At 37.4% G+C, this 23930-nt stretch overlaps 1 protein-coding gene and 1 pseudogene across 5 annotated transcripts in view; both read right to left on the bottom strand.

The window, feature by feature from the left end:
- Positions 1-16426, bottom strand: part of LOC125137478 (CYFIP-related Rac1 interactor B-like) — a 43737-nt pseudogene extending 27311 nt beyond the window's left edge.
- Positions 12764-23930, bottom strand: part of PDE5A (phosphodiesterase 5A) — a 147356-nt gene continuing 136189 nt past the window's right edge. For all 5 annotated transcript variants that reach the window (XM_047751695.1, XM_047751699.1, XM_047751698.1 and 2 more), the window contains 3 exons: positions 21677-21751; positions 20270-20353; positions 12764-17338 (listed from right to left, as the gene is read on the bottom strand). In XM_047751695.1, coding sequence (XP_047607651.1) covers positions 17201-17338; positions 20270-20353; positions 21677-21751 — 297 coding nt within the window. In that variant the 3' untranslated portion in view covers positions 12764-17200. The remainder of the gene's footprint in view (positions 17339-20269; positions 20354-21676; positions 21752-23930) is intronic.

Here is a 23930-nt window from a genome sequence, read left to right as displayed (position 1 = left end):
AAGATTTTCTCCCATTCAGTGGGTTGTCTTTTTGTGTTGTTTAGGATTTTCTTTGCTCTGCAGAAACTTTAAGTTTGATTAGGTCCCATTTGTTTATTTTTGTTTTTATTGTCAATACTCTAAGAGGTGGATCTGAGAAGATGTTGCTGTTGTTTATGTCAGAGAGTGTTTGGTCTGTGTTTTCCTCTAGGAGTTTGGTAGTGTCTGTTCTTATATCTAGGTCTTTAATCCATTTGGAGTTGATTTTCGTGTATGGTGTTAGGGAGTGTTCTAATTTCATTCTTTTCCATGTGACTGTCCAGTTTTCCCAGCACCACTTATTGAACAAGCTGTCCTTTCTCCATTGTATATCCTTGCCTCCTTTGTCATAGATTAGTTGGCTGTAGGTGCATGGGTTGAATTCTGGGCTTTCTAGCCTGTTCCACTGATCTATATTTCTATCTTTGTGCCAGTACCATACGATTTTGATGATTGTTGCTTTGTGGTATAGTCTGAAGTCCGGGAGCCTGATTCCTCCAGCTCCATTTTTCTTTTTCAGGATATCTTTGGCTAGTCTGGGTCTTTTATGCTTCCAAACAAACTTTAAAATAAATATTTAGTTCGAGTTCTGTGAAAAATGTCCTTGGGGAGTTCTGTCGTCACGCAGTGGTTAACAAATCCAACTAGGAACCATGAGGTTGCGGGTTTGATCCCTGCCCTTGCTCAGTGGGTTAACGATCCGGCATTGCTGTGAGCTGTGGTGTAGGTCACAGACGCGCTTGGATCCCGCGTTGCTGTGGCTCTGGCATAGGCTCACTGCTACAGCTCCGATTGGACCCCTAGCCTGGGAATCTCCATATGCCGTGGGAGTAGCCCAAGAAATGGCAAAAAGACAAAGAAAAAAAAAAGTCCTTGGTAATTCGATAGGGGTTGCATGGAATCTGTAGATGGCCTTAGGTAGTATAGTCATTTTGATAATATTAACTATTCCAGTCCAAGAGCATGGTATGTCTTTCCATCTATTTGTGTCATCTTTGATTTCTTTCATCAGTGTCTTATAGTTTTCAGAGTACACTCTTTAGATGGCTTTACTCTGAGTTATTTTATTCTTTTGGATGTGATGGTAAACGGGATTGCTTCCCTAATTTCTCTTTTTGCTCATTCATTGTTAGTGTATAGAAATGCTGTCGATGTCTGTGTGTTAATTTCATATCCTGTGACTTTGCCAAACTCATGGATGAGCTCTAACAGTTTTCTGGTAGAGTGTTTAGGTTACTCTAGGTATAGTATCATGTCGTCTGCAAACAGTGATAGTTTTACTTCTTCCTTTCCAATTTGGATTCCTTTTATCTCTTTTACTTCTCTGATTGCTGTGGCTAGGACTTCCAAAACTTGTTGAAGAGTAGTGGTGTTACTTCTCTGATTGCTGTGGCTAGGACTTCCAAAACTATGTTGAAGAGTAGTGGTGAGAGTGGACATCCTTGTCTTGTTCCTGATCTCAGCAGTAATTCTTTCAGCTTTTCACCATTGAGAATGATGTTTGCTGTGGGTTTGTCATATATGGCCTTTATCATGTTGAGGTAGGTTCCCGTTATGCCCACTTTCTGAAGGGTTTTTATCAGAAATGGGTGTTGGATTTTGTCAGAGGCTTTTTCCACATCTATTGAGAGGATCGTATGGTTTTTATTCTTCAGTTTGTTGATGTGGTGTATCACACTGATGGATTTGTGGATATTGAAGAACCCTTGCATCCCTGGGATAAATCCCACTTGATCATGATGTACAATCCTTTTAATGTATTGTTGGATGCGGTTTGCTAGTATTTTGTTGAGGATTTTTGCATCGATGTTCATCATTGACATTGGCCTGTAGTTTTCTTTTTTTGTGGAATCTTTGTCTGGTTTTGGTACCAAGGTGATGGTGGCCTTATAAAATGAGTTTGGGGGTATCCCTTCCTCTGCAGTTTTTTGAAATAGTTTCAGAAGGATAGGTGTTAGCTCTTCTGTAAAGGTTTGATAGAATTTGCCTGTGAAGCCATCTGGTCCTGGACTTCTGTTTGTTGGAAGTTTTTTAATCACCATTTCAATTTCAGTTCTTGTGATTGGTCCATTCATCTTTTCTATTTCATCTTGGTTTAGTCATGGAAGATTGTACTTTTCTAAGAATTTGTCCATTTCTTCTAAGTTTTCCGTTTTATTGGCCTTTCATCGCATATAGTAGTCTCTTATGATCCTTTGTATTTCTGTGATGTCCGTTGTTACTTCACCTTTTTCATTTCTAATTTTATTGATTTGAGTCCTCTCTCTTTTTTGCTTGATAAGTCTGGCTGGGGTTTATCAATTTTGTTGATCTTTTCAAAGAATCAGCTTTTCATTTCATTGATCTTTTCTGTGGTTTTCTTTGTTTCTAGTTCATTGATTTCTGCTCTGATCTTTATGATTTCTTTCCTTCTACCAACTTTAGGTCTTGCCTGTTCTTCTCTCTGGAGCTGCTTTAGATGTAAAGTTAGCTTGTTTATTTGAGCTTTGTCTTGTTTCCTGAGGTGGGCTTATATTGCTATAAACTGGCCTCTTAGAATGGCTTTTGCTGTATTCCATAGGTTTTTGAGTATTGTATCTTCATTTTCATTTTCTTCTAGGTATTTTTTAAATTTCTCTTTGATTTCTTCAGTGATCCATTGGTTGTTTAGTAGCATGTTGTTTAGTCTCCACATGTTTGTGTTTTTTGCAGATTTTTCTTGTTGATTTTCAGTCATATAGCATTGTGGTCAGAAAAGATGCTTGATATGATTTCAATTTTCTTAAAGTTACTGAGGTTGGATTTGTAGCCCAGGATATGCTCAGTCTTAGAGAATGTTCCATGTGCACTTGAAAAGAATGTGTATTCTGTTGTTTTTGAATGGAATGTGCTATAAATATCTATTAAGTCCATCAGGTTTAATGCATCATTCAGGGCCTGTGTTTCCTTATTGATTTTCTGTCCATTGCTGTAAGTGAGGTGTTAAAGTTCCCCACTATTAATGTGTTATTGTTGATTTGTCGTTTTAAGGTTGTAAGCAGTTGCCTTATACATTGTGGTGAAACTGTGTTGGGTGCATAGATATTTAAAATTGTTATATCTTCTTCTTGGATTGATCCTTTGATCATTATGTAATGACCTTCTTTGTCCCTTAAAATATTCATTTTAAAGTCTATTTTGTCTGATATGAGTATTGCTACTCCAGCTTTCTTTTGATCCCCGTTTGCATGAAATATTTTCTTCCATCCTCTCACTTTCAGTTTATATGTGTCCCTAGAAGCAAAGTGGGTCTCTTGAAGACAGCATATATATGGGTCTTGTTTTTGTATCCATTCAGCCAATCTGTGTGTTTTGGTTGGGGCGTTTAGTCTGTTAACATTTAAGGTAATTATTGATATGTATGTTCTTATTGCCATTTTATTAATTGCTTTGGATTTGTTTTTGTTGCTTTTCTTTCCTTCTTCTCTTGTTCTTTTCTGCCTAGAGAAGTTCCTTTAGTATTTGTTGTAAGGCTGGTTTAGTGTTGCTGAATTCTCTCAACTTTTGCTTATCTGTGAAGGTTTTAATTTCTCCTTCAAATCTGAATGAGAGCCTTGCTGGGTAATCTTGGTTGGAAGTTTTTTCCTTTCATCATGTTAAGTATATCATGCCACTCCCTTCTGGCCTGCAGAGTATCAGCTGAAAAACCTGCCGATAACCTTATTGGGGTTCCCTTGCATGTTACTTGTTTCTTTTCCCTAGCTGCTTTGAAGATTTTCTGTTTGCCTTTAATTTTGGTCAGTTTGATTAATATGTGTCTCGGGGTGTTCCTCCTTGGGTTTATTTTGTATGGTACTCATTGTACTTCCTGGATTTGAGTGAGTGATTTCTTCCCCATGTGAGGGAAGTTTTCGGCTATTATATCTTGGAATATTTTTTCTGTCTCCTTCTCTCTCTCTTCTCCTTCTGGCACTCCTGTAATATGGATGTTGTTGCGTTTCACGTTGTCCCAGAGTTCTCTGAGACTCTCTTCATTTGTTTTCAATCTTTTTTCTCTTTTCTATTCTGCATCCGTTTTTTCCACTGTTCTGTCCTCCACCTCGCTTATTCGTTCTTCTGCCTTCTGTATTCTGCTGTTAGCTGCCTCTAGTGAATGTTTTACTTCAGTTTTTGTATTTTGCATCTCTTCTTGTTTAAGTTTTATATCTTGTATCTCTTTGGTCAGTGTTTCCTTAAGTTATCCATCTTTGCCTCCAGTTTATTTCTAATGTCTTGCATCATCTTCGGCATCAACAATCTAAAGTCTTTTTCCTGGAGGCTGAGAATCTCCTCATTGCTTAGCTGATTTTCTGGAGTTTTTCCTTTCTCCCTCATCTGAGTTATAGTTCTCTGTCTTTTCATTTTTATAGGTATTTGGTGTGGTGACTTTTTTCCAGATAATAGAGTTGTAGCCTCTCTTACTTCTGATGTCTGCCTCCCATGTGGCTGAAGTCAGTATGGGGGGCTTGCTGTAGGCTTCCTGATGGGAGGGGCTGATGCCTGCCCCCTGGTAGGTGGAGCTGATTCTAATCCCTCTGTTGGGTGGGGCTTAGTCTCTGGATGGGATTAGAGGCAGCTGTGCGCCTGAGGGGTCTTTAGGTAGCCTGTTTACTGAGGGGTGGTGCTGTGATCCCACCTGGATTGTTGTTCGCCCTGTGGCTTCTCAGTGCTGACTGATTTTTCCATAATGGCCACCTCCAGAGAAAGGTATGCTGCTGAATGTTCCATAGAGCTTTGCTTTCAATGTCCTTCCCTCACAACAAGCCATGTTCACCCATTTTCCCAGGAGTCCTCCAAGAACTGTGGTCAGGTTTGACCCAGATTCCTATGGAGACTTTGCTTTGCCCTGGGACCCAGTGCATGTGAAAGTCCGTGTGCGCCTTTTAAGAATGGGGTCTCCATTTCCCCTAGTCTCGTGGAGCTCCTGCACACAAGCCCCACTGGCCTTCAATGCCAGATGCTCCAGGGGCTCTTTCTCCCAGTGCCAGATCTCCACACGAGAGTTTGTTGTGGGCTCAGAACTCTCACTCGTGTAGGTGAGTCTCTGTGAACCAGTTAGTTTCCAGTCTGTGTTGCTTCCCACCTGGGATGTATGGGGTTGTTTATATCACGAAATTGCCCCTCCTACCTTTTGATGTGGCCTCCTCTTTTTCTTCTGGAGTAGGATATCTTTTTTAATGTTTCCGGTCCATTTGGGTGAAGAATGCTCAGCCTTTAGTTGTGAATTTTGTTGTTTTTAGGAGAGAAGTTGAGCTCTAGTCCTTCTATTTTGCCATCTTAATCCCATCTCCCTGTGTTCTTCTACAATAGCTGAAATTATTCCATATGGCATAGGATTTGTCATCTTGAGCTCATCAAACTGGAGTGTAAAATGGAGAATTTCTGCAGCATCTCTAGATGCTGGGTGGGAGAATATGGGGTACTTGTCAGGGTTCCCAGAAGACCTCTTTTTTAATATTTTATAATGATTTTTATGTTTTCCATTATACCTGGTTTACAGTGTTCTGACAGTTTTCTTCTGTACAGCAAGGTGAGCCAGTCACACGTACATGTATATGTTCTTTTTTCTCACATTATCATGCTCCATCACAAGTGACCAGCCATAGTTCCCAGTGCTATACAGCAGGATCTCATTGCTTATCTATTCCAAAGGCAATAGTTTGCATCTGTTAACCCCAAATTCCCAGTCCATCCCACTCTCTCCCCCTTGGCAACCACAAGTCTGTTCTCCATGTCCATGATTTTCCTTTCTGTGGAAAGGCTCATTTGTGCCATATATTAGATTCCAGATATAAGTCATTTCATATGGTATTTGTCTTTCTCTTTCTGACTCACTAGAGTCTCTAGTTCCATCCATGTTGCTGCTAATGGCATTATTTTGTTTTTCATAGGACCTCTTAATGCTGCTTCTAACCTCTGAGAAAATTTATAAAATTGCTTTAATTTGTCTACTAGTGGAACAACTGCACCCCATGCCTTCTCTTGCAACTTCTCATATTCTGGATGGTAGATTGCCTCTCATATTTCATGGCCAGCTCTTCTATATGATTGCAAGTCCTTCAAGATGCCCTCTGCATCTTTTAGTTCTACATTCACCTGATTATAAATTTCCTTCTCAGATTCTGTAGGTTGGACATCCTCAGCCAGTGCTGGTGATTCTGTTCTTGTCTCTCTCTGCTCTGCTCCAATCTCCAGGCTCTCTAAGCCCTGCTCCTCCCTCCTCCTCCAGCCTCAACAGTGGCCCAGCAGTGCTAGGAGCAATGGCGGCAGCTGGACAGGGACCCCTCTGGCGGAGCCGTGACAAGCCAGGCCTGACTTATTTCACTTAGCATAATGCCTTTCAAGTCTGTTCATGTTGCTGCAAGTGGTATATGGCCAAACAATATTTCATTGTGTATATGCATATACACACATCTGCTTTATCTATTCATATTGATAGCAACTTAGGTTGCTTCCCTGTCTTGGCAATTATAAGTACTGCTGCTATGAACATCAAAGTGTATATATATTTCTTTTCAAATTAGTGGGTTTTCTTTTCTTTGTTTTTGGATATATATATCCCGAGTGGGATTGATGGGTCATATGGTAGTTCTGTTTTTAGTTTTCTGAGAAACCTCCATACTTTTTTCCACAATGGCTGCAGCAATTTACATTCCCACTAACAAGGTACTAGGATTCCCTTTTCACCACATCCTGGCCAACACTGGTTATTTGTGTCTTTTTGATGATAGCTATTCGGACAGGTGTGAGGTGATATCTCATTGTGATTTTGATTTGCATTTCCCTGATGACTAGTGATGTTGAGCATCTTTTTATGTGCCTGTTGACCATCTACATGCCCTCTTTTGAAAAACGTCCGTTCAGTTCTTCTGTCCATTTTTTAATCAGGTTATTTTATTTTTTTTATGTTGAGTTGTATGAGGTGTTTTTCTGTGTTGGATATTAATCCCTTATTAACCATATCATTTGCAAATACTTTTTACATTGCCTAGATTGTCTTTTCATTTTATAAATAGTTTCCTTTGCTGTGACAAAGCTTTGAAGTTTAACTAGGTGCCATTTAAACATTTTTACTTTGATTTCCATTAGTCTAGGAGATAGATCCAAAAAAATAATGCTGCAATCTATGTCAAAGAGTGTTCTGCCTATGTTTTCCTGTAGGAGTTATATAGTATCTGGTCTTACATTTACATCTTTAATTCATTTTGAGTTTATTTTTGTATATGGTGTTAGAGAATGTTCTAATTTCATTGCTTTACAGCACCATTTGTTGAAAAGACTCTTGTCTTTATTGTATATTCTTGCCTCCTTTTTCATAGACTAATTGACCATAAGTGTGTAGGTTTATCTCTGGGCTCTCCATTGATCTATGTATCTGTTTTTGTGCTAATACCATACTGTTTTGATGACTGTAGCTTTTTAGCAGTGTAAAGTCAGGGAGTATAATTCTTCTGGCTCTGTTCTTCTTTCTCAAGATTGTTTTAAGTATTTGGGACCTTTTGTGTTTCCTTACAAATTTTAAAAAGTTTTTCTTCTAGTTTTGTGAAAAATGCCATTGGTATGTTGATAGGGATTGCTTTGAATCTGATGATTGCCTTGAGTAGTATGGTCATTTTATTTATTTTTTTGATTGTTCATCTTTTATTATATAACTTAGCAGTGGAATAAATGATTGTCGTCAGTACATGTATGAAAATTATGAAGGCCATGGTTTAGATTAATCTGCAGGACATTTTTTATAAGGTTTTCCCTTTTTCTCCTTCAGAGTGGTCCCTGAGCACTGATCAGTGTTTGGTGGTTGCTTCTAGTAAGTCTTTTGCTTCATTAATTTTGGTTACTAAGTAAGGAGATCCACCTTTATCAGGATGATTCAAAATCATGATTCTAGGTAGGTTTATTCTAAGTATTTTACTCTTCTTGGTATGATGGTAAATGGGATTATTTCTTTAATTTCTCTTTCTGTCAGTTTGTTGTTATTGTATAGAAATGCATCATACTTCTATATATTAATTTTATATCCTGCAGCCTTACTGAATTCATTGATGATCTCTAGTAGATTTCTGGAGGCATCTTTAGGATTTTCTGTGTGTGGTATCATGTTATCTGCAAACAGTGACAGTTTTACTTCTTTTCCAATTTGGATATTTCCAAATTGGAAAATTTCTATATTTTTGTTTTTTTTTCTTTTTTGTTGTTGTTTGCTTTTTAGGGCCGCACCTGGGCCATATGGAGGTTACCAGGCTAGGGGTCAAATTGGAGCTACAGCTCCTGGCCTACACACACAGCCACAGCAATGTGGGATCTGAGCCGCATCTGTGACCTACACTGGATCCTTACCCACTGAGCAAGGCCAGGGATTGAACCCGCAACCTCATGGTTCCTAGTTGAATTCATTTCTGCTGCACCATGACAGAAACTCCATCTTTTTATTTCTTTTTGTTCTCTGAGTGCTGGAATTCCAAAACTGTGTTGAATAAAAGTGGCAAGAGTGGGCATATGTGTCTCATTCCTGAGCTCAGAGGAAATGCTTTCAGCTTTTCACCATTATGTATGATTTTAGCTGTGGGTTTGTCATATATGACCCGTATTATATTAAACTATAATATAACAAACTATGTTCCTTCAAACCCCACTTTCTGGGAGTTTTGTTTTTGTTTTTATCATGAATGGGTATTGAATTTTATCAAAAGCCTTCTTTATTGAGATGATCATATGTTTTTTTTTTCTTCAATTTGTTTAATTTTTGGGGGGATTAGGGCTGCATCTGCGGTATATAGAAGTTCCTGGGCTGGGATCAAATTGGAGCTGCACCTGCCGGCCTTTGCCACAGCCATGCAGTTCCAGATCCAAGCCACATCTGTAACCTTTGCTGCAGCTTATGGCAGCGTCGGATACTTAACCCACTTAGTGAGGCCAGGCATTGAACCCACATTCTCATGGACAGACACTGTGTCGAGTTCTGAACTTACTGAATCACAGTGGGAACTCCCATATTCTTCAATTTGTTAATGTGGTTGTATCACACTAATTGATTTGTGGATATTGAAAAATCCTTACATCCCTGGGATAATTCCACTTGATCATAACATATAATCCGTTCACTGTGTTGCTGAATTCATTTTGCTATTATTTTGTTGAGGGTTTTTGCATCTATGTTTATCAGTAAACTGGCCTGTAATTTTCTTTCTTTTTTTTTTTTTTTGTGGTATCTTTGTTTTTGGTATCAGGGTGATGCTGGCCTCATAAAATGTGTTCAGAAGTATTTCTTTCTCTGCAGTTTTTTTTTGGAAATAGTTTGAGGATTAGTATTAACTCTTCTCTGAATACTTGGTAGAATTCACCTGTGAAGCCATCTGGTTCTGGAGATTTATTTGTAGGGAGTTTTAAAATTACATATTCAGGAGTTCTTGCCATGGCACAATGGGGTCTGCAGCATCTCTGCAGTGCCAGGATGCAGCACAGTGGGTTAAAGGATTTGGTGTTGCCACAGCTGTGGTGTACATTGCAACTGTGGCTTGTATCTGATCCCCAGTCTGGGAACTCCATATGACGAGGGGCAACCAAAAGTGAAAAAAGAAATTACAGATTTAATTTCTTTTCAAATTCATGATAATTGTTCATGTTCATATTTCTTCCCATCTTGGGATATTTTACCTTTCTAAGTATTTTTTGATTACTTCTAGGTTGTCCATTTTATTGGCATGTTTTTGTTCATAGTAGTCTTTATCGATCCTTTGTAATTTCTCCTTTTCTGATTTTGTTTTGTGCCCTTTTTTCTTGAGTCTGGTTAAAAGTTTATCAATTTTGTTTATCTTTTCAAAGAACCAGATTTTGGTTTCATTCATCTTTTCCATTTCATTTATTTCTGCTCTAATATTTGTGATTTCTTTCCTCTACTAACTTTGGATTTTGTTCTTCTTTTTGTAATTGCTTTAGATGTAAGGTAAGGTTGTTTATTTAAGATCTTCTTGTTTCCTGAGGTATGCTTTTATCACTATCAACTTCCCTCTGCTTTTGCTGCATACCATAGGTTTTGGGTCATCATGCTTTTGTTTTCATTTGTCTCTAGGTATTTTTTGATTTCTCCAGTGATCCATTCGTTATTTAGTGTTGTATTGTTTAGCCTCCACATGTTTGTGGGTTTTTTGTATTTTTTTGGTAGATGATTTCTAGTGTCATAGCATTGTTGTCAGAAAAGATGCTTGATATGATTTCCATTTTCTTAAATTTACTGAACCTTGTTTTGTGACCTAGCATGTGATCTATCCTGGAAAGTGTCCCAAGTGCACTTGAAGAAAATCTGTACTCTATTGCTTTCAGATGGAATGCTTTTTATATATCATTTAAGTACATTTGGTCTAATGTGCCATTTAAGGCTACTGTTTCCTTATTGATTTTTTTCTGTCAGGATGATCTGTCAATTGATGTTAGTAGAGTTTAAAGTTTCTCACTATTATTATGTTACTTTTGATTTCTCCTTTTATGTCCATTAATATTTGTCTCATATATTTAGATGTTCCTCTGTTGAGTGCATATATGTTCATAAAATTGTTATATCTTCTTCTTGGATTGATCCCTTTATCATTATGCAGTGTCCTTCTTTGTCTCTTGTAACAGTGTAACAGAGTTTATTTTTAAAGTCAATTTTATCTCATGTAAGTATTGCTACTTTGGCTTTCTTTTGATTTCCACTTGCCCTTCACTGGAATTACCTTCTCCTTTCTCTATGAATAGTTCAATTTTATATCAAATAGGAAAGAATGGAAATCTGTTCTTTTACTCAGTATTTGTTGAGGACCTTCCAAATTTAGGACAGAATGCCAAGATGCTGGTGGGAAGGCTGTGTGATTCAGGCAGGGTGTTCTTGTGGCAGGAGAGATACAAGCATGTTTGAAGGCCTTAGGAGTGGAACCAGAATAGGAAAAGAGAAGCCAGTGTTTACAAAAACAAAGGAAAAAAATGATAGGACTTGGTCCTGTGTTTATACCATTCCCTAAGAAGTACATTACTTGAGTCCAGCAGACTTGCCTAGAGCATCCTTAGTAACTACTTCTCTTGGCTCTTCTGGAGAAAGCAGCTGTAGCCGAGGTAGTTGTTGACCATATTTTATGCCTTTCCTCAGTCTAGGCACATCAGAGAGATCAGAGAAGTATTGATTCCCAGAGAGTGCTAGTTGATAAAGGGGGAAGCTTGTGTCTTACCAGGAGTATCCTGGATTGTGTCATATAAAGCCTAGAAACAACTCCTGTTGGATAAGGGAAACAGTGATAGGAAATGAAATATGGCTCTAAAAGTATTTAATATAAGTTGGAAACATATTGAAGTTGAAAACTATTGTGATAGTTTATATTCATTTAGTTTATGTTTATTTCTCCCCCTCCCACCCCTAGCCATGCAGTTGTATCCCTTAAATTAAGTTAGAGAGAGGAATCCTAAAATATGCCATTAGGATTGCTGTCAGATGACTGAGTCAAATTGTTCCTGTATATTTACACACACACACACACACACACACACACACACACACACACACACACTTAAAAGGAAGCAAACATGCCATTAAATTTCTTTTGATTCAAATAATTATTTTGATTCCATTAATAATTCTTGGAATACTGAGTATCAATCAGAGAGATGTCAGATGTTCAGTTATTGTTTGGGGAAAATATTTTAAAAATGATCACTGGACAGAGAGAAGTAAGCAAGTCTTAATTCTCGTTTTTTTTTCTTTTTTTTTTAAGCTAGTAATTGTCTTTTAAAAAGCAGTTTTGGGGTTCTCTTGTGACAGTGTTTTGAGAATTCGGCATTGTCTCTGCCGTGGCTTGGGTCACTGCTGTGGCACAGGTTTGATTCCTGGTCCAGGAACTTCCATATGCTGTGGGTGTGGCCGAAAAATTTTTGAAATTAAAAAAATTTTTAAGTAAAAAAAAGTTTTATCTATTGTACCCCATAACCATTACTTTAAATACAGCTGGAACTCTGGTGCCCTCTAGTGGTCAGAAAATCTAAAAATACTGTTTTACATGAGCTTTCATTTTATCTTTGGCTTTTTAGCTTTGTGAAATAGGCATAGCCTAGATATTCTCCTCCATGTGACGGAGGCTTGTTTAGTGGCAAAACTAAGTAATGAATCAGAAACCCTCCTTTTAACTATACCCCCACACCTCTAGACTTGCAGCATTGAAGCACGGTGGTACCTGGGATTCTGCGGTGGAATGGCATTAGCTGTTAACTAAAGGAAGGAATGTTAACTCTAAAATCCCCACCAAAACCACATCTACTGGATGTGAGAAATCTTGCCTCTTAATGCTTCTAGGTAGCCCAGTTGATCCATTAAGAATGGATGTGGGGACCTTTTACAATTAAAATTCAAAAAGCAAACTACATGAAATAAATACCTGCTTTGAGATTACACAGATCTGGGCTCAAATCCAGCTCATGTCATTTGGCAAGTATTTATTAATTCCTAAGCCTTAGCTCCTCATGCAACATGAGGATGACAGTCCCCTTCCATAGAGCTGTTAGGGACCTAGTGAGGCAGAGGGAAAATGTTGTCCTCAAACTGGTAGCAAATGATATTAATAAAAAGAAGACTATTACTGAGCAGTATCTAGGCTGAGGAAAGAAATTATTGAAAGTTTTTTTCAGCTAATAGACACAGATTAGTTTGATTAAAGTTTCTTAAACTACTGGACCCATTCTCTCTGCCAAAGTCCCATAATAATCACACGACACTCATGCCTACTTGTTCATTCTTCTTTTTATTTTTTCAAAGCATGGAAAAATGAGGAAACAACTGACAAGTGAAGGGAGTTTGCACAATGGAAACCACCCTGACCATCTCTTGACTTTATAGGGAGCATAGGTGGGTAAGTGTTCCTTTAAAGTGATTTTGTCATAGAAGAGTCATCTGAAGTGGTTCTCATGGTGGGGGAGAGGAAAGACAAGAGATCAACATTCACAATTATTTAAAATGACTTAAAAGCTAAACATAACATATACAGTAAGTCCTTTATCCTAGTACAAAAATAGTGCCAGAAACTATATATTTGTTCAAATGTATTGAAAAGGTATAAGAATACAAATAGATATTAACAGTGGCTAGTGATGACTCATAAGGTTTTCTTTTCTTAAACTGTAATAGAAATTTATATTTTAAATTATTTACATGGTTTTCAACAACATTTATTAAGACATGTTTACACAGGCTTTTGAGAAGCATATGGAAGGGCAAAGTGAGCTTTAATACTTTCTTCCTCGCTCCCTGTGGTGGAGCAGAAGGGGTCCAAACTGTGCACAATTTAACAGTCTAAGAGAACTCTGAGTAATCTCTAGCTGGCTAGCATATGGAAAAATAATCTATATAGTGGAATATATGACTCTTTACTTGCATAAAGTATTCTTTAAGTTAACAACAGGTTATGTGATTCATACTTCATACTTCAAAGAAGACATGATGTTTCACTGACAGATTCTTAATAAGTTCCAGATAAAGAAGACCCTTGGAAAACTATACAATGTATATTATAGATGAAGATGAAAGTGATAACTGTATCCTAGATTTTCACCTCAAATCGACAGTATCAGAAGCTTTAAATCTCTTATCCAGCACTCCCTGCAGAGACTGTGAGCTCAGGGTCACTGCTCTGTCTTCACAGCTGAGCACAGTGCCTGACATGTGGCAGGAACTCAGTAGAAGATGCATCCAGACATATGTCTGATGCTGAGCAGCTATATTATACCACCTGGTTTTTACATACAGTTGTTCCCAACAGAGCAAAGTGGTTATACTTTTCCTCCCTCTCATCTTAAACCACTCTTGTAAAACAAAACAAACAGCATTGCTTGTGATGTCCTGTAAAGTTTTAGGGGTACAATCTGGTAAAAACACAGGAAAATTGAAAATCAAATCAGAGTAGGTCTAACACTTGTGCTCTATGCTGAAAATAAAGGCACTTCACTGGTAGGCAAGAATATATCTGTGACTGGTTTCCTCCCCAAATCCAGGATTTCCAGTACATTGTTGCACACATTCTTATCTCCAACACTCCTTTTGAAGTCAGCTTTTTTTGTCAAGAGATCAGTGATGAGGACATCATCATCATCCAGGGTTTGTACCTTGAGGCACGGTGCTCCAAGAGCTCTAAATCTCACACTCACTGGTGATCTGCATGAGTAGCCAAGTAAATGTACTGTCTTTTTTTTTTTAGTCTTGGAAACTCAACACAGGAAATGACATAAGGGGATTGGATGCTGTGCTCTGTGGTCTGAGAGCCACTTCTGACTGCGTCTCCAGGGGCTATTAGGGCTTACACAGTCGCTGCCTTCCATGACAACCTCCTTGGAGACAAGGCTTACCCCAAACCTAACTCCTCTGATAGCACAACTTGTTGATACCCATAGAGGTTAAGAGACTTAACACAAGTTCACAAGGACTGTGGCTGGCAAAGGCCAATCCTGTGAATAGTACAAGGCTGGGAAATTCTATAGACATCTTCTCACAACTTGGTAAAATAGTGGAGGCTTTGGGGGCCAAAAATTGAAACGAAATGGTATCATGTTACTCAGGTATAACAAGAACGAACTAACCTAGAATAAGAACAAATAAGAACAACTTCTTGTGAGTTACAAGCAATATAAATATAAGGTAGGGTAAGAAAAGACGATGTGTATATGTGTGTGTATATATATATATATATATACACACACGCATACTTTTTCCAACTTGAGAAGATACTGGAAAGGAAATATTCACATAAGAACAAAATTTGTGCCCATGTACCAGATATTAATCCATGTATGGAATGATTTTCCTAAAAATTAAAAATTACCTGAACCAACTAACCACTCCTAAAGAAGCACTCTTCTGTATGAACTAAAATTCCTCAAAATAAAATAAACTAGGCATGGCACTGCCCAACTTCTTTGAATTTCTAAACTAGTACAAGTAAAATAAACCATTTTCTAAAGGTAAACCAAAAATTTCTAATCTAAATACATCTTCTTGTTAAAATGGCACATACAAATCCTCCATACATAGTCTACTATTTCTCTAAACATCTCAGTGACATATATTAGAGGGCTCTAATAAACAAACTACTAAAGTATTTGACTACAGATTATAACATAACTGCTAAACCACAGTGTATATGGCAAAAAGATAGGTTATTAAAGACTGCTAGTCTTTAAACAGTTTTTCTATACTAAGGAATTATGTCTGCATGCATAGGTGTATACTGGTATGTAGATACATTATTTTAGTGAAAGTCTGTGTAAGTTACACACCAGTGCCACCAAGAGGTAACCATACAGCTCTTACGTGTATGACATATAATAAAAATAGAATAACATCCTGAAAATACAAGTGTCACAACGATAGTACATACAGCGTTAAACAGTTGATCACCTTCTAGCCTAGCTTTTACCACTACAAAGGAATGGCAATACAATCTGTTTTGCTTTTTTTTTAAAAGCTGAAGAGTAAGAATAAAGCCATTTTATGTCAAGATACATACACACATACTCTGAATTTTAAAAATGTAATCAATGCCACATTTTAGGCACTTTGCGGGGGGGAGAAAGGATATGAATGGAAAATATGTTTTAGTAAAGTCTTCGAGAATGCTGCATTACTGTATCCCCAAGAGATTTCCTATCCAAACTAGTGATAGTCCTTCTTCAGGAGTGGGGAAGAGGGTGAACAGATCAAATACTTCTTTTCCTACTCTTCCCCAATTCCAGACATTATTGCCTATGTAGAGCAGATTTTCTTTTCCTGAAGCAGGTGCTCATTTATTATCTACTTTTGCAATATGAAATAAAGTGTTCTTTAGGGGCACACATAAACAATAGGAATACACTTAACTGGGCTTAAATTCTAAGAAAATGTTAGTTTTCTAAATGTACTAAAAGCTGAAAGAAATAAATACCATCAACTATAAGCCTGGGGCCAGTATAGGGTGCATAACCAAATTTCTGTGATTCTGGGTTGCCTAGTCCTATAAACCAAAATATGGCACATTCTCAAGCACAAACTCAATACTGCTAAGTTTTACTCAGGTTGAAGATTTCTTACCATATTGCTTCCTCAATTTAATTTCTGACCCCAATATCAAGGATAGCCCCTTAATATTTACACAATTAAAACTTTTCTCTGTACTCCATTTAACAAAGAGAAAAACTATGATTCATTTTATACCCTCTTGTCCTGTACAGTCATATTTCACTTCAGACCAGTGCTCCCAAGATCACTTTTTCTCGCTTTACTGTTGTGTTTTGAAATGCAGCCTCACAAACTGTGGCTTGTAAGGTGAGTGGTAAGGACGTTTAAAAAGGAAAAGGAACTTCAGTATTCAGAACACTCACTGTCAGAAGTGTCTTCCAACAGAAAGTTCTCTTCGCTGGCACACATTCTTGGCCCTTCCACTTCTGGATCTCACTCAGCCCTGGATAAAGTCAGTGACTGGATATCTTCTTCCAAGGTTTCCCCTGTTTTCCATCAGGTAGGTTAGATCAAAGTGAGTTAATGGGTAGCCTTTGGATAGCTGTATCACACTGAAATGAGATATTTCTTTCCTGCCTGTTTTCTAACCCCAAAAAAGTGCAACTTAGTTAAATAATGCCTTTTCTTTACAATACTGCCTTATAGTACTTTCCATTTGTTCCGAGTTTTAAGGTAATACACTCTTGGCAAACACACCACATTCCCCTTAAAATCCATTCAGCCAACATTTTTCTCTATTCTCTGAAGGTTTTAAATGTCACAGAATATATTCAATTTGCTCCTAGCCTATTTTTGAGAAAGATTCTAGACATTCTTGGAATATTGGTAGTTCAGAAGACACAAAACCAATTATTTAAAATCCCCAGCAAAAAAAAAAAAAAAAAAGCCTCAGTGCAAGAATGCAGCTTGTACTCTGAAGTACACAAAATATTATAAACAGCGTTCTTATCTATGTGCTAAGAGTGGACGTTGTTGATAATCTCAGTTCAGTGGCATAAAACAAATATACAGAAAATATGCAATAGTCCTCTAAAAACATCTCATGCTGTCCTTTCAAAAGTTGTGCAAAAATAAAAATACAGCAGTGGCAAAGTATACACCAAATCTGTACAGTATATAGCAAAACTAGGCATACTGCAGAATACATCATCTGTAAACTTCAGCTCTTCATGAACAGGCAACTCAGTTCCGCTTGGACTGGCTGCTTTCCCCATTAATCAGCATCTTCTCCTGCTGTTCTGCAAGAGCCTGCCATTTTTGCCTGTTCTTTCTGCAGCCATCCAGCAAAGGGAAACAGTCCTCCGATACATGGGTCAGGGCCTAAAGAAAGAAAGAAAGAAAGAAAAAAGCCAAAGAGTAGATGGCAGCCAGGAAATACGCCCTCTTCCTAGGCCTGTCCCAAAGGGCCACATCTCATACTTCATGAGCAGGCCCACTGTTGGGGTTTTCACCAACTGAACACACATACGCAGATCATTTATGAATGACTCTTCCTAAGCTATACTGACAAGGATATCTGCTGAGAGAGAAAGCAAATGTACACATTCCAAAATAACTACTGAACTATGAAGACAGATCTGTGTGGAATCCGCTTTGTGGAAAAATAATCCATCTGGCTTTGGGGTAGTACAGATGGCTCTCCCTAAGTGTTAACTGCATTGAGAGCTGCTTAGATGTTGTTTTTATATAAAATGATTTTATACAAGGTACTTAAGTAGATTTTTATCCAAGATGATAGTAAAGATTAACTTATAACTCTATGTAGCATTATTATTTACCAACTACAGTGCCATACAGATTTAGCTACAAGAATGTTCACTGCAGATCTTGTTTTTGTAATAGACAAGCATTGAAAATAACTTACATACTCAACAACAGGGTTAGGAATGTTGTGTTACTATTTTGCAGCCTCTAAAAATGTCCACAAACACATTTGAAACAGAAAGATGTACATTATATTATGGATTACAAAGAGCAATTTTATTTATTTATTTATTTGTCTTTTTAGGGCCACAACTAGGGGTATATGGAGGTTCCCAGGTTAGGGGTTGAATTGGAGCTGTAGCCGCTGGCCTACACTGTAACCATAGCAATGCTGGATCCAAGCTGTGTCTGCAACCTACACCACAGCTCATGGCAACACTGGATCCTTAACCCACTGGGCAAGGCCAGGGATTGAACCCGTGTCCTCATGGGTGTTATTCAGATTCGTTAACCACCGAGCCACGACGGGAATGCCACTAAGAGCAATTTTTGTTGAAAACATTTGAAAATGTCATAAAGGATATACACTAAAGCAAGATAATAGTCCTTATCTCAGAGTAGTAGAGTTAGAACTGATTTTCTTTTTGCTTTTCTGTATTCTGATTTTTATATAACATATATGCTTATGTACTAACAGTAAAAATGCATGTCTGTATTACATAGAATTTATTTATTTGTTTGTTTTTAGGGCTGCACCTGCAGCACATGGAAATTACCAGGCTAGGGGTGGAATCAGAGATGCAGCTGCCAGCCTATGCTACAGCCACAGCAACATAGGATCTGAGCTGCATCTGTGACCTACACTGTAGCTTGTGGTAATCCGGGTCCTTAACCCACTGAGAGAGGCCAGGGATTGAACCTGCATCCTCACGGATAATAGTCAAGTTCTTAACCCACCAAGCCACAGTGGGAACTCCTATATCACATAGAATTTAAGAGCAGATTCAAATAAAATAAATCCTGGCACAAATAGGAAATATAGAAGGATGAAATCCATAATGGGTGATGTGATTGTTATTTTGACTATATTTACAGGCATGGGAAAAAAATAAAAAGAGACAGTGGTATCAGCAACTAAGGAACTCTTAATGTAACCCATAGGAGAGTATCTATTATGGAAGAAATGAGATATTCAAGGGTATTGGGAAACTGCTCTGAACCACGTCACAAGGGAATAAACAAGGGGATTGTGAGGAAGGTGGGGAGACAGTAGTACAGAGGCATTAACACCTGGTGTTCTTTGGTCCTGTTGTCTTTTGCTGTCTCTCCTGACCTTTTCTCCTGTTTTTTCTTCATCAGCCACAGCTCCTTTATAAAGTCATGCGATGGCTAGAACCCTGGACCCAGGGTGAGAACTGGATTCTAAGGGTGAGAACTGGTTTTCCTACTAACTACTTATTTGACTGGGACAAACATTCTCTCTTCCTGAAAGATGAACTTTACAGATTCAATAAGTGAATCTGTGAAACATCTGGATTGGAAGATTTCTAGGGTTTCTTTTGGTCTTGACAGTCTGTATAACTCCATGATAAATGTTCTTTTTCCAAATAATTAAAACTTAAGACAATTTCCTGTTTAACTTTTAAAGACAAGGACATCTACTTTCTGTTTGGGGGCATAAATATCTAAACTAGTAAACTAGATGTTTTAGGGTGAATATCTTTAGAAAAAAGTAAGTAAATTAACAACACCCCCACCCCCCGAAGCCCATAGGCATATAGAAATGGGGACCACAGTATTCCTCTAGCCACCTTCTTTTAATCATCATAAAAACCTTCTTAGCAACAGTAAAGCCACACTATTACAATGAGAGAAAGTTAGATAACTATTTTTCTTTATTTAGGCCAAAATTTAGACTTAAAAAGAATATGCTAACATTGAACATGCACAGTATACCTGAGGGTAGCACTGGAACACAATTTTTCTTAGCATTCCCTTCACAAATTTTGTGGAGCCTGCACTTAGCAGGCACTCACGAGGTACTTACACATTGATGAATGAATGTTGTTGGTTTTGTTTTGTTTTGCTTTTTCTTTTTTTTAAGGACCATACATGTGGCATATGGGAGTTCCCAGGCTAAGGGGTGGATGGGAGCTATAGCCGCCGCCCTACACCACAGCCACAGCAATTCAGGATCCAAGCCACATCTATGACACATGACAGCTCATGGCAACACTGCACCCCCAACCCACTAAGCAAGGCCAGGGATCGAACCTGTATCCTCAAGGATACTAGCAAATTCATTTTTGCTGTGCCACAACAGGAACTCCCCTTATTTTTTGGAATTAATGTTTTTGAAAAACAGTAATTAAAAATGTGTTCCTCGTTTAATATAAATAGCATGTTCATTAGCAAAAGAAATAACCCTGATAATTTTACTTCGTGTCTTAAGAAGCAAAAATAAATGCCTGATATTAATCACTCAAGTTTACCTCAGATTTTAATTCATAACACAAAGTTTAACAGGTCTAGTAATTTTTATAATACCTCATACAGTTGCAAGCAGATGGCATCTATGAATCCAACTTGCATACTTGGGATCTTGTTTTTCTTCTCCCTGTTCATCAGATCCTGAAAACACAGTCAGAGACATACACACAGATCTGCATTTACTTGAAGAACACAATGCAAGTTGGCTCTAAAAAGATGAATTCACTGGGTTAGCTGAGGAAGGCCAGATACCCGCCTCCTATGTTCTCCAGCCTCCTGCATCCCCCCACCGCACATGCTCAGGAAGGCCCTGGTCTTAACCCCCTTGTTTATCCTGGTTCTTGCTTTCCTCATATGACCCACAGAACTGATCACAGACCTAGAGTCCACTGCTGACCTAGAGTCCACTGTTGATGTGTATTTGGAGAACACACATGCTTTCAAATTGTCTACTGGTATGGAATCAAACAGTCTCAGCTTTGTGGAAGAAGCCACTGAGGCCAGAGTTGATTATCATTCAGGTCACTCCAAGAGCTTAAAGAGTGAAGATTATGCAGATGTCGCTGCTGCTTATTCCCAAGGACTTGTGACTGCTGCACCGGATGAGCCCAGCAGCTCTGTGGGAGGCAAAGTCTCAGTGCTTGTTTTAAGATGAAGCAAATTCTCCATTAGCTGTGACTCATTGTTCTCAGAAGATTCTGAGCTTCTGAACAAGCCTACTACTATGCTGTAGGAGACTGAATAATTGCAAAGGACTAATGACACATAAGATGTACCTGGCTGAAGATAAAGAGCAGAGTGGAGGGGATGGTACACAGAGGAGGGGGGGTCTCATAACCATGTCATATAATGGCTCATAAATGTTCACTTGAATTGACCAAAAAAAAAAAAAAAAAAGACTATGCTTCATTTCTAGGAAAAATTTCTCCAGTGGTTTGAGAAGAATCTTCTTGTATTCAAGATTCCCCACTTTATTCAAAAAGGCAGTATGTACCAAAAAATCTTTAAATTCTGTGGGCCTTACATCACAGTAATTCTGGGAATACATCCTAACAAGATAATGAAAAAAATGGCCCACATTTAGCAACGAAGATATTCACCAAGGTGCTTTCTGTAATAGTGAACTCTGCAAACATTATACCAAATAGTAAATTATAGTTATATCTACTTCATGTAACCATTATAAATGATAAATGGGAGAACATCTGTTAGAGTGAAAAGTGCCTTATTCTATTTAAGTGGAAAAAGCAAATTACAAAAAATAGGTACAATATGATGACTCAGTCTTTTTTGTCCTCTGTAATTTGCTTATTTTCTGTGACAAACATGTATAATTCTTCTAGTAAGAAAAAGCTCTTTTTTTAAATGATGAGAAACTGTGTTCCTAATAGCTCATAAAAACATGAAAAGAAAGTCTGCAATAAAAAACATGAATAATTCCTCCCAACAAGGTCTCATACTTACAGTGGGCTCTATGTTGAGTTCTTTTCTCTCTCTGTCTCCTTGGTCAAAAAATTCAGTTGCAACAAGTTCTGCTATCTAAAATCAATAACAGGCTTAAGTTTGGGTAATTAAAAACATATCCTTTAAAACAGACTTTGCATGGATATAATAAAATCTACCAAATCCATAGCTTTCAGCCATATCAGTAAAATTAGAATAAAGCAGTAATGAGTAACACAAATTATATTTTATCTGTTTTAATGTGTACCTAAGCACAAAACCCAGAGTTTGTGATCTTCTATTTCTTCTACAGAAAAAAAGCAGTATGTTATTTCAGCTTCAGCAGTTAGTGGGGAAAAAGTCCCATTTGTCTATCTATATGCATAATCAATGAGATATTTAAATACCTGTTATACCAGGATCACATAGGTCCACATACTAAGACTGACTGACACGCCTTTTAGGGTTCTTTTAATCATCTCTCATTTTAAAAAGTTTTAAAATTTTGGTTGCTGCTGAATAAACTGGGTTGTTTATCCTGCAGTATCCCACTGTCTGGATTTTGCTCACTGCATTCCTGTGATGAAATTTAATGTTTCTCTGTATCTTGTATTTCCATAAACCAGTAATGATATCTAGACATTTGATTAGATAGAGATTTAAATTTTTTTTTTTTTTTTTGCAATGGCTACTTTATAAGCAGTGCTATCTACTTCTTTCAAGGGCGACAGAAAGCCTGAAAGCCTGGTTACTTCTCTTTGTGATACTAGCAACCCTTCATGATCTTTACCTACATTCATTAATTCAGGTGGCTACAAAAAGGTGATATGCAAAGCAATCATTTCTTTTTCCTTTATAGCTGAAATACAATAAAGTTTCCCACATAAATTACTTAGTTATCCTAAAGTACAACCTGTATAAAATAAAGCAAGATAAATATCTGATTTTCTCCACTTTAACAACCATTTAAAAAATAACATGGTTCTCAAGCTCCACCAAAGATAATATGGAAGGTTCTGTTCAATTATTATTTTGAACTCTTATATTTAAACATATTTAATGTATTTTATCCGTATTAATGCTTATTACATTGTTCCATTTTGGCCAGCTGAGAGCTTACTAAGTTGGCTTCTTTGTTCTTCAGACATGACTTTATCAGCCTCTGATAACTTTCTTGCTTTTCTACCATAGCAAGATCTTCTAGGCGCATCTTGTACATTTCCTGCTTTGGAACTGCAATCAGGCATTGTTGGAGCTCTCAGTCCTTTAAACTGAAGTACTTAGAAACCAGTCTGGGTAACAAGGTTGGTCCATTACTACCAGGGTGATCTTACTTTTAAACCCTTTTAGTGGATGGAACTAAGATACACCTAAGTTCATCCAATAGTTCCTCTTCAAATTCAGGACTACACAAAAACCTTATCTACCTTAGATCTTTATCTTTCTGCTCACACTGAAAATCCTACTTCTTAACAACACCAAAATAATTTCTCATTTGCTTTTATGCCACATCACCCACAATGGTGACCGAATATATAAAATCACCATTAATAATTACTGAAGTTTTAAGGGCTTTTCTGGTAGTTCTTTTTATTGTTAGTGTACATCTCACTAGGTTATATGGTCAAATTACTGTTTTAATATGACTTGGAATAAAATACTCCTTCTCAGTGTGGTTTTGCAACTAAAATCTCCGTGTGATTTTGTTTCATTTCACTTTCAAGGTTTGGCGATTTTTTTTTAAAGATTCACTTGTATTTTATAATTATAAAAACAATTTACATGGTTCCTAATTAAATCCACAAATAAGTACATGCAAGCAACTCTAGCTTATATTTCTGTTCTTTTGATTCTTTTCCTATTCCCTCCTGCCCCATGTGGGAAATAACTTTTTTTGTGGTTAATCCTTCTGGTTTTCTGGTTAAAATATAAGCAAATATGTACATATATTCATATTTCACCCCCTTCTCAGATAAATACCTTTTTTACTTAGAAGTAAATCTTTGTAATCACTCCACAGTAGTATAAAGGTAATCCTCATTTCTTTTAACATTTGCAAAGAATTAATCATGTGAATGTACTACAATTTATTCAATCAGTACCCTACTGATGAACATTTGGGTTATTTCCAGTCTTTATGATTACAAATAGCCCTAAAATGCCTTGGTAAATGTCTTTTATATTCTTGCCAGTAATGGTAGAAGTAATGGTAAATGACTATGTGTATTCTTATACTTCCAAAGAGTTACAGAATTTTGCTTTCCTTGTTTTCCCA

The sequence above is a fragment of the Phacochoerus africanus genome, chromosome 10, assembly GCF_016906955.1.
Source record: "Phacochoerus africanus isolate WHEZ1 chromosome 10, ROS_Pafr_v1, whole genome shotgun sequence".
NCBI lineage: Eukaryota > Metazoa > Chordata > Mammalia > Artiodactyla > Suidae > Phacochoerus > Phacochoerus africanus.
The sequence above is the reverse complement of the archived record's forward strand: the minus strand, read 5'-3'. Positions and strand labels throughout refer to the sequence as shown.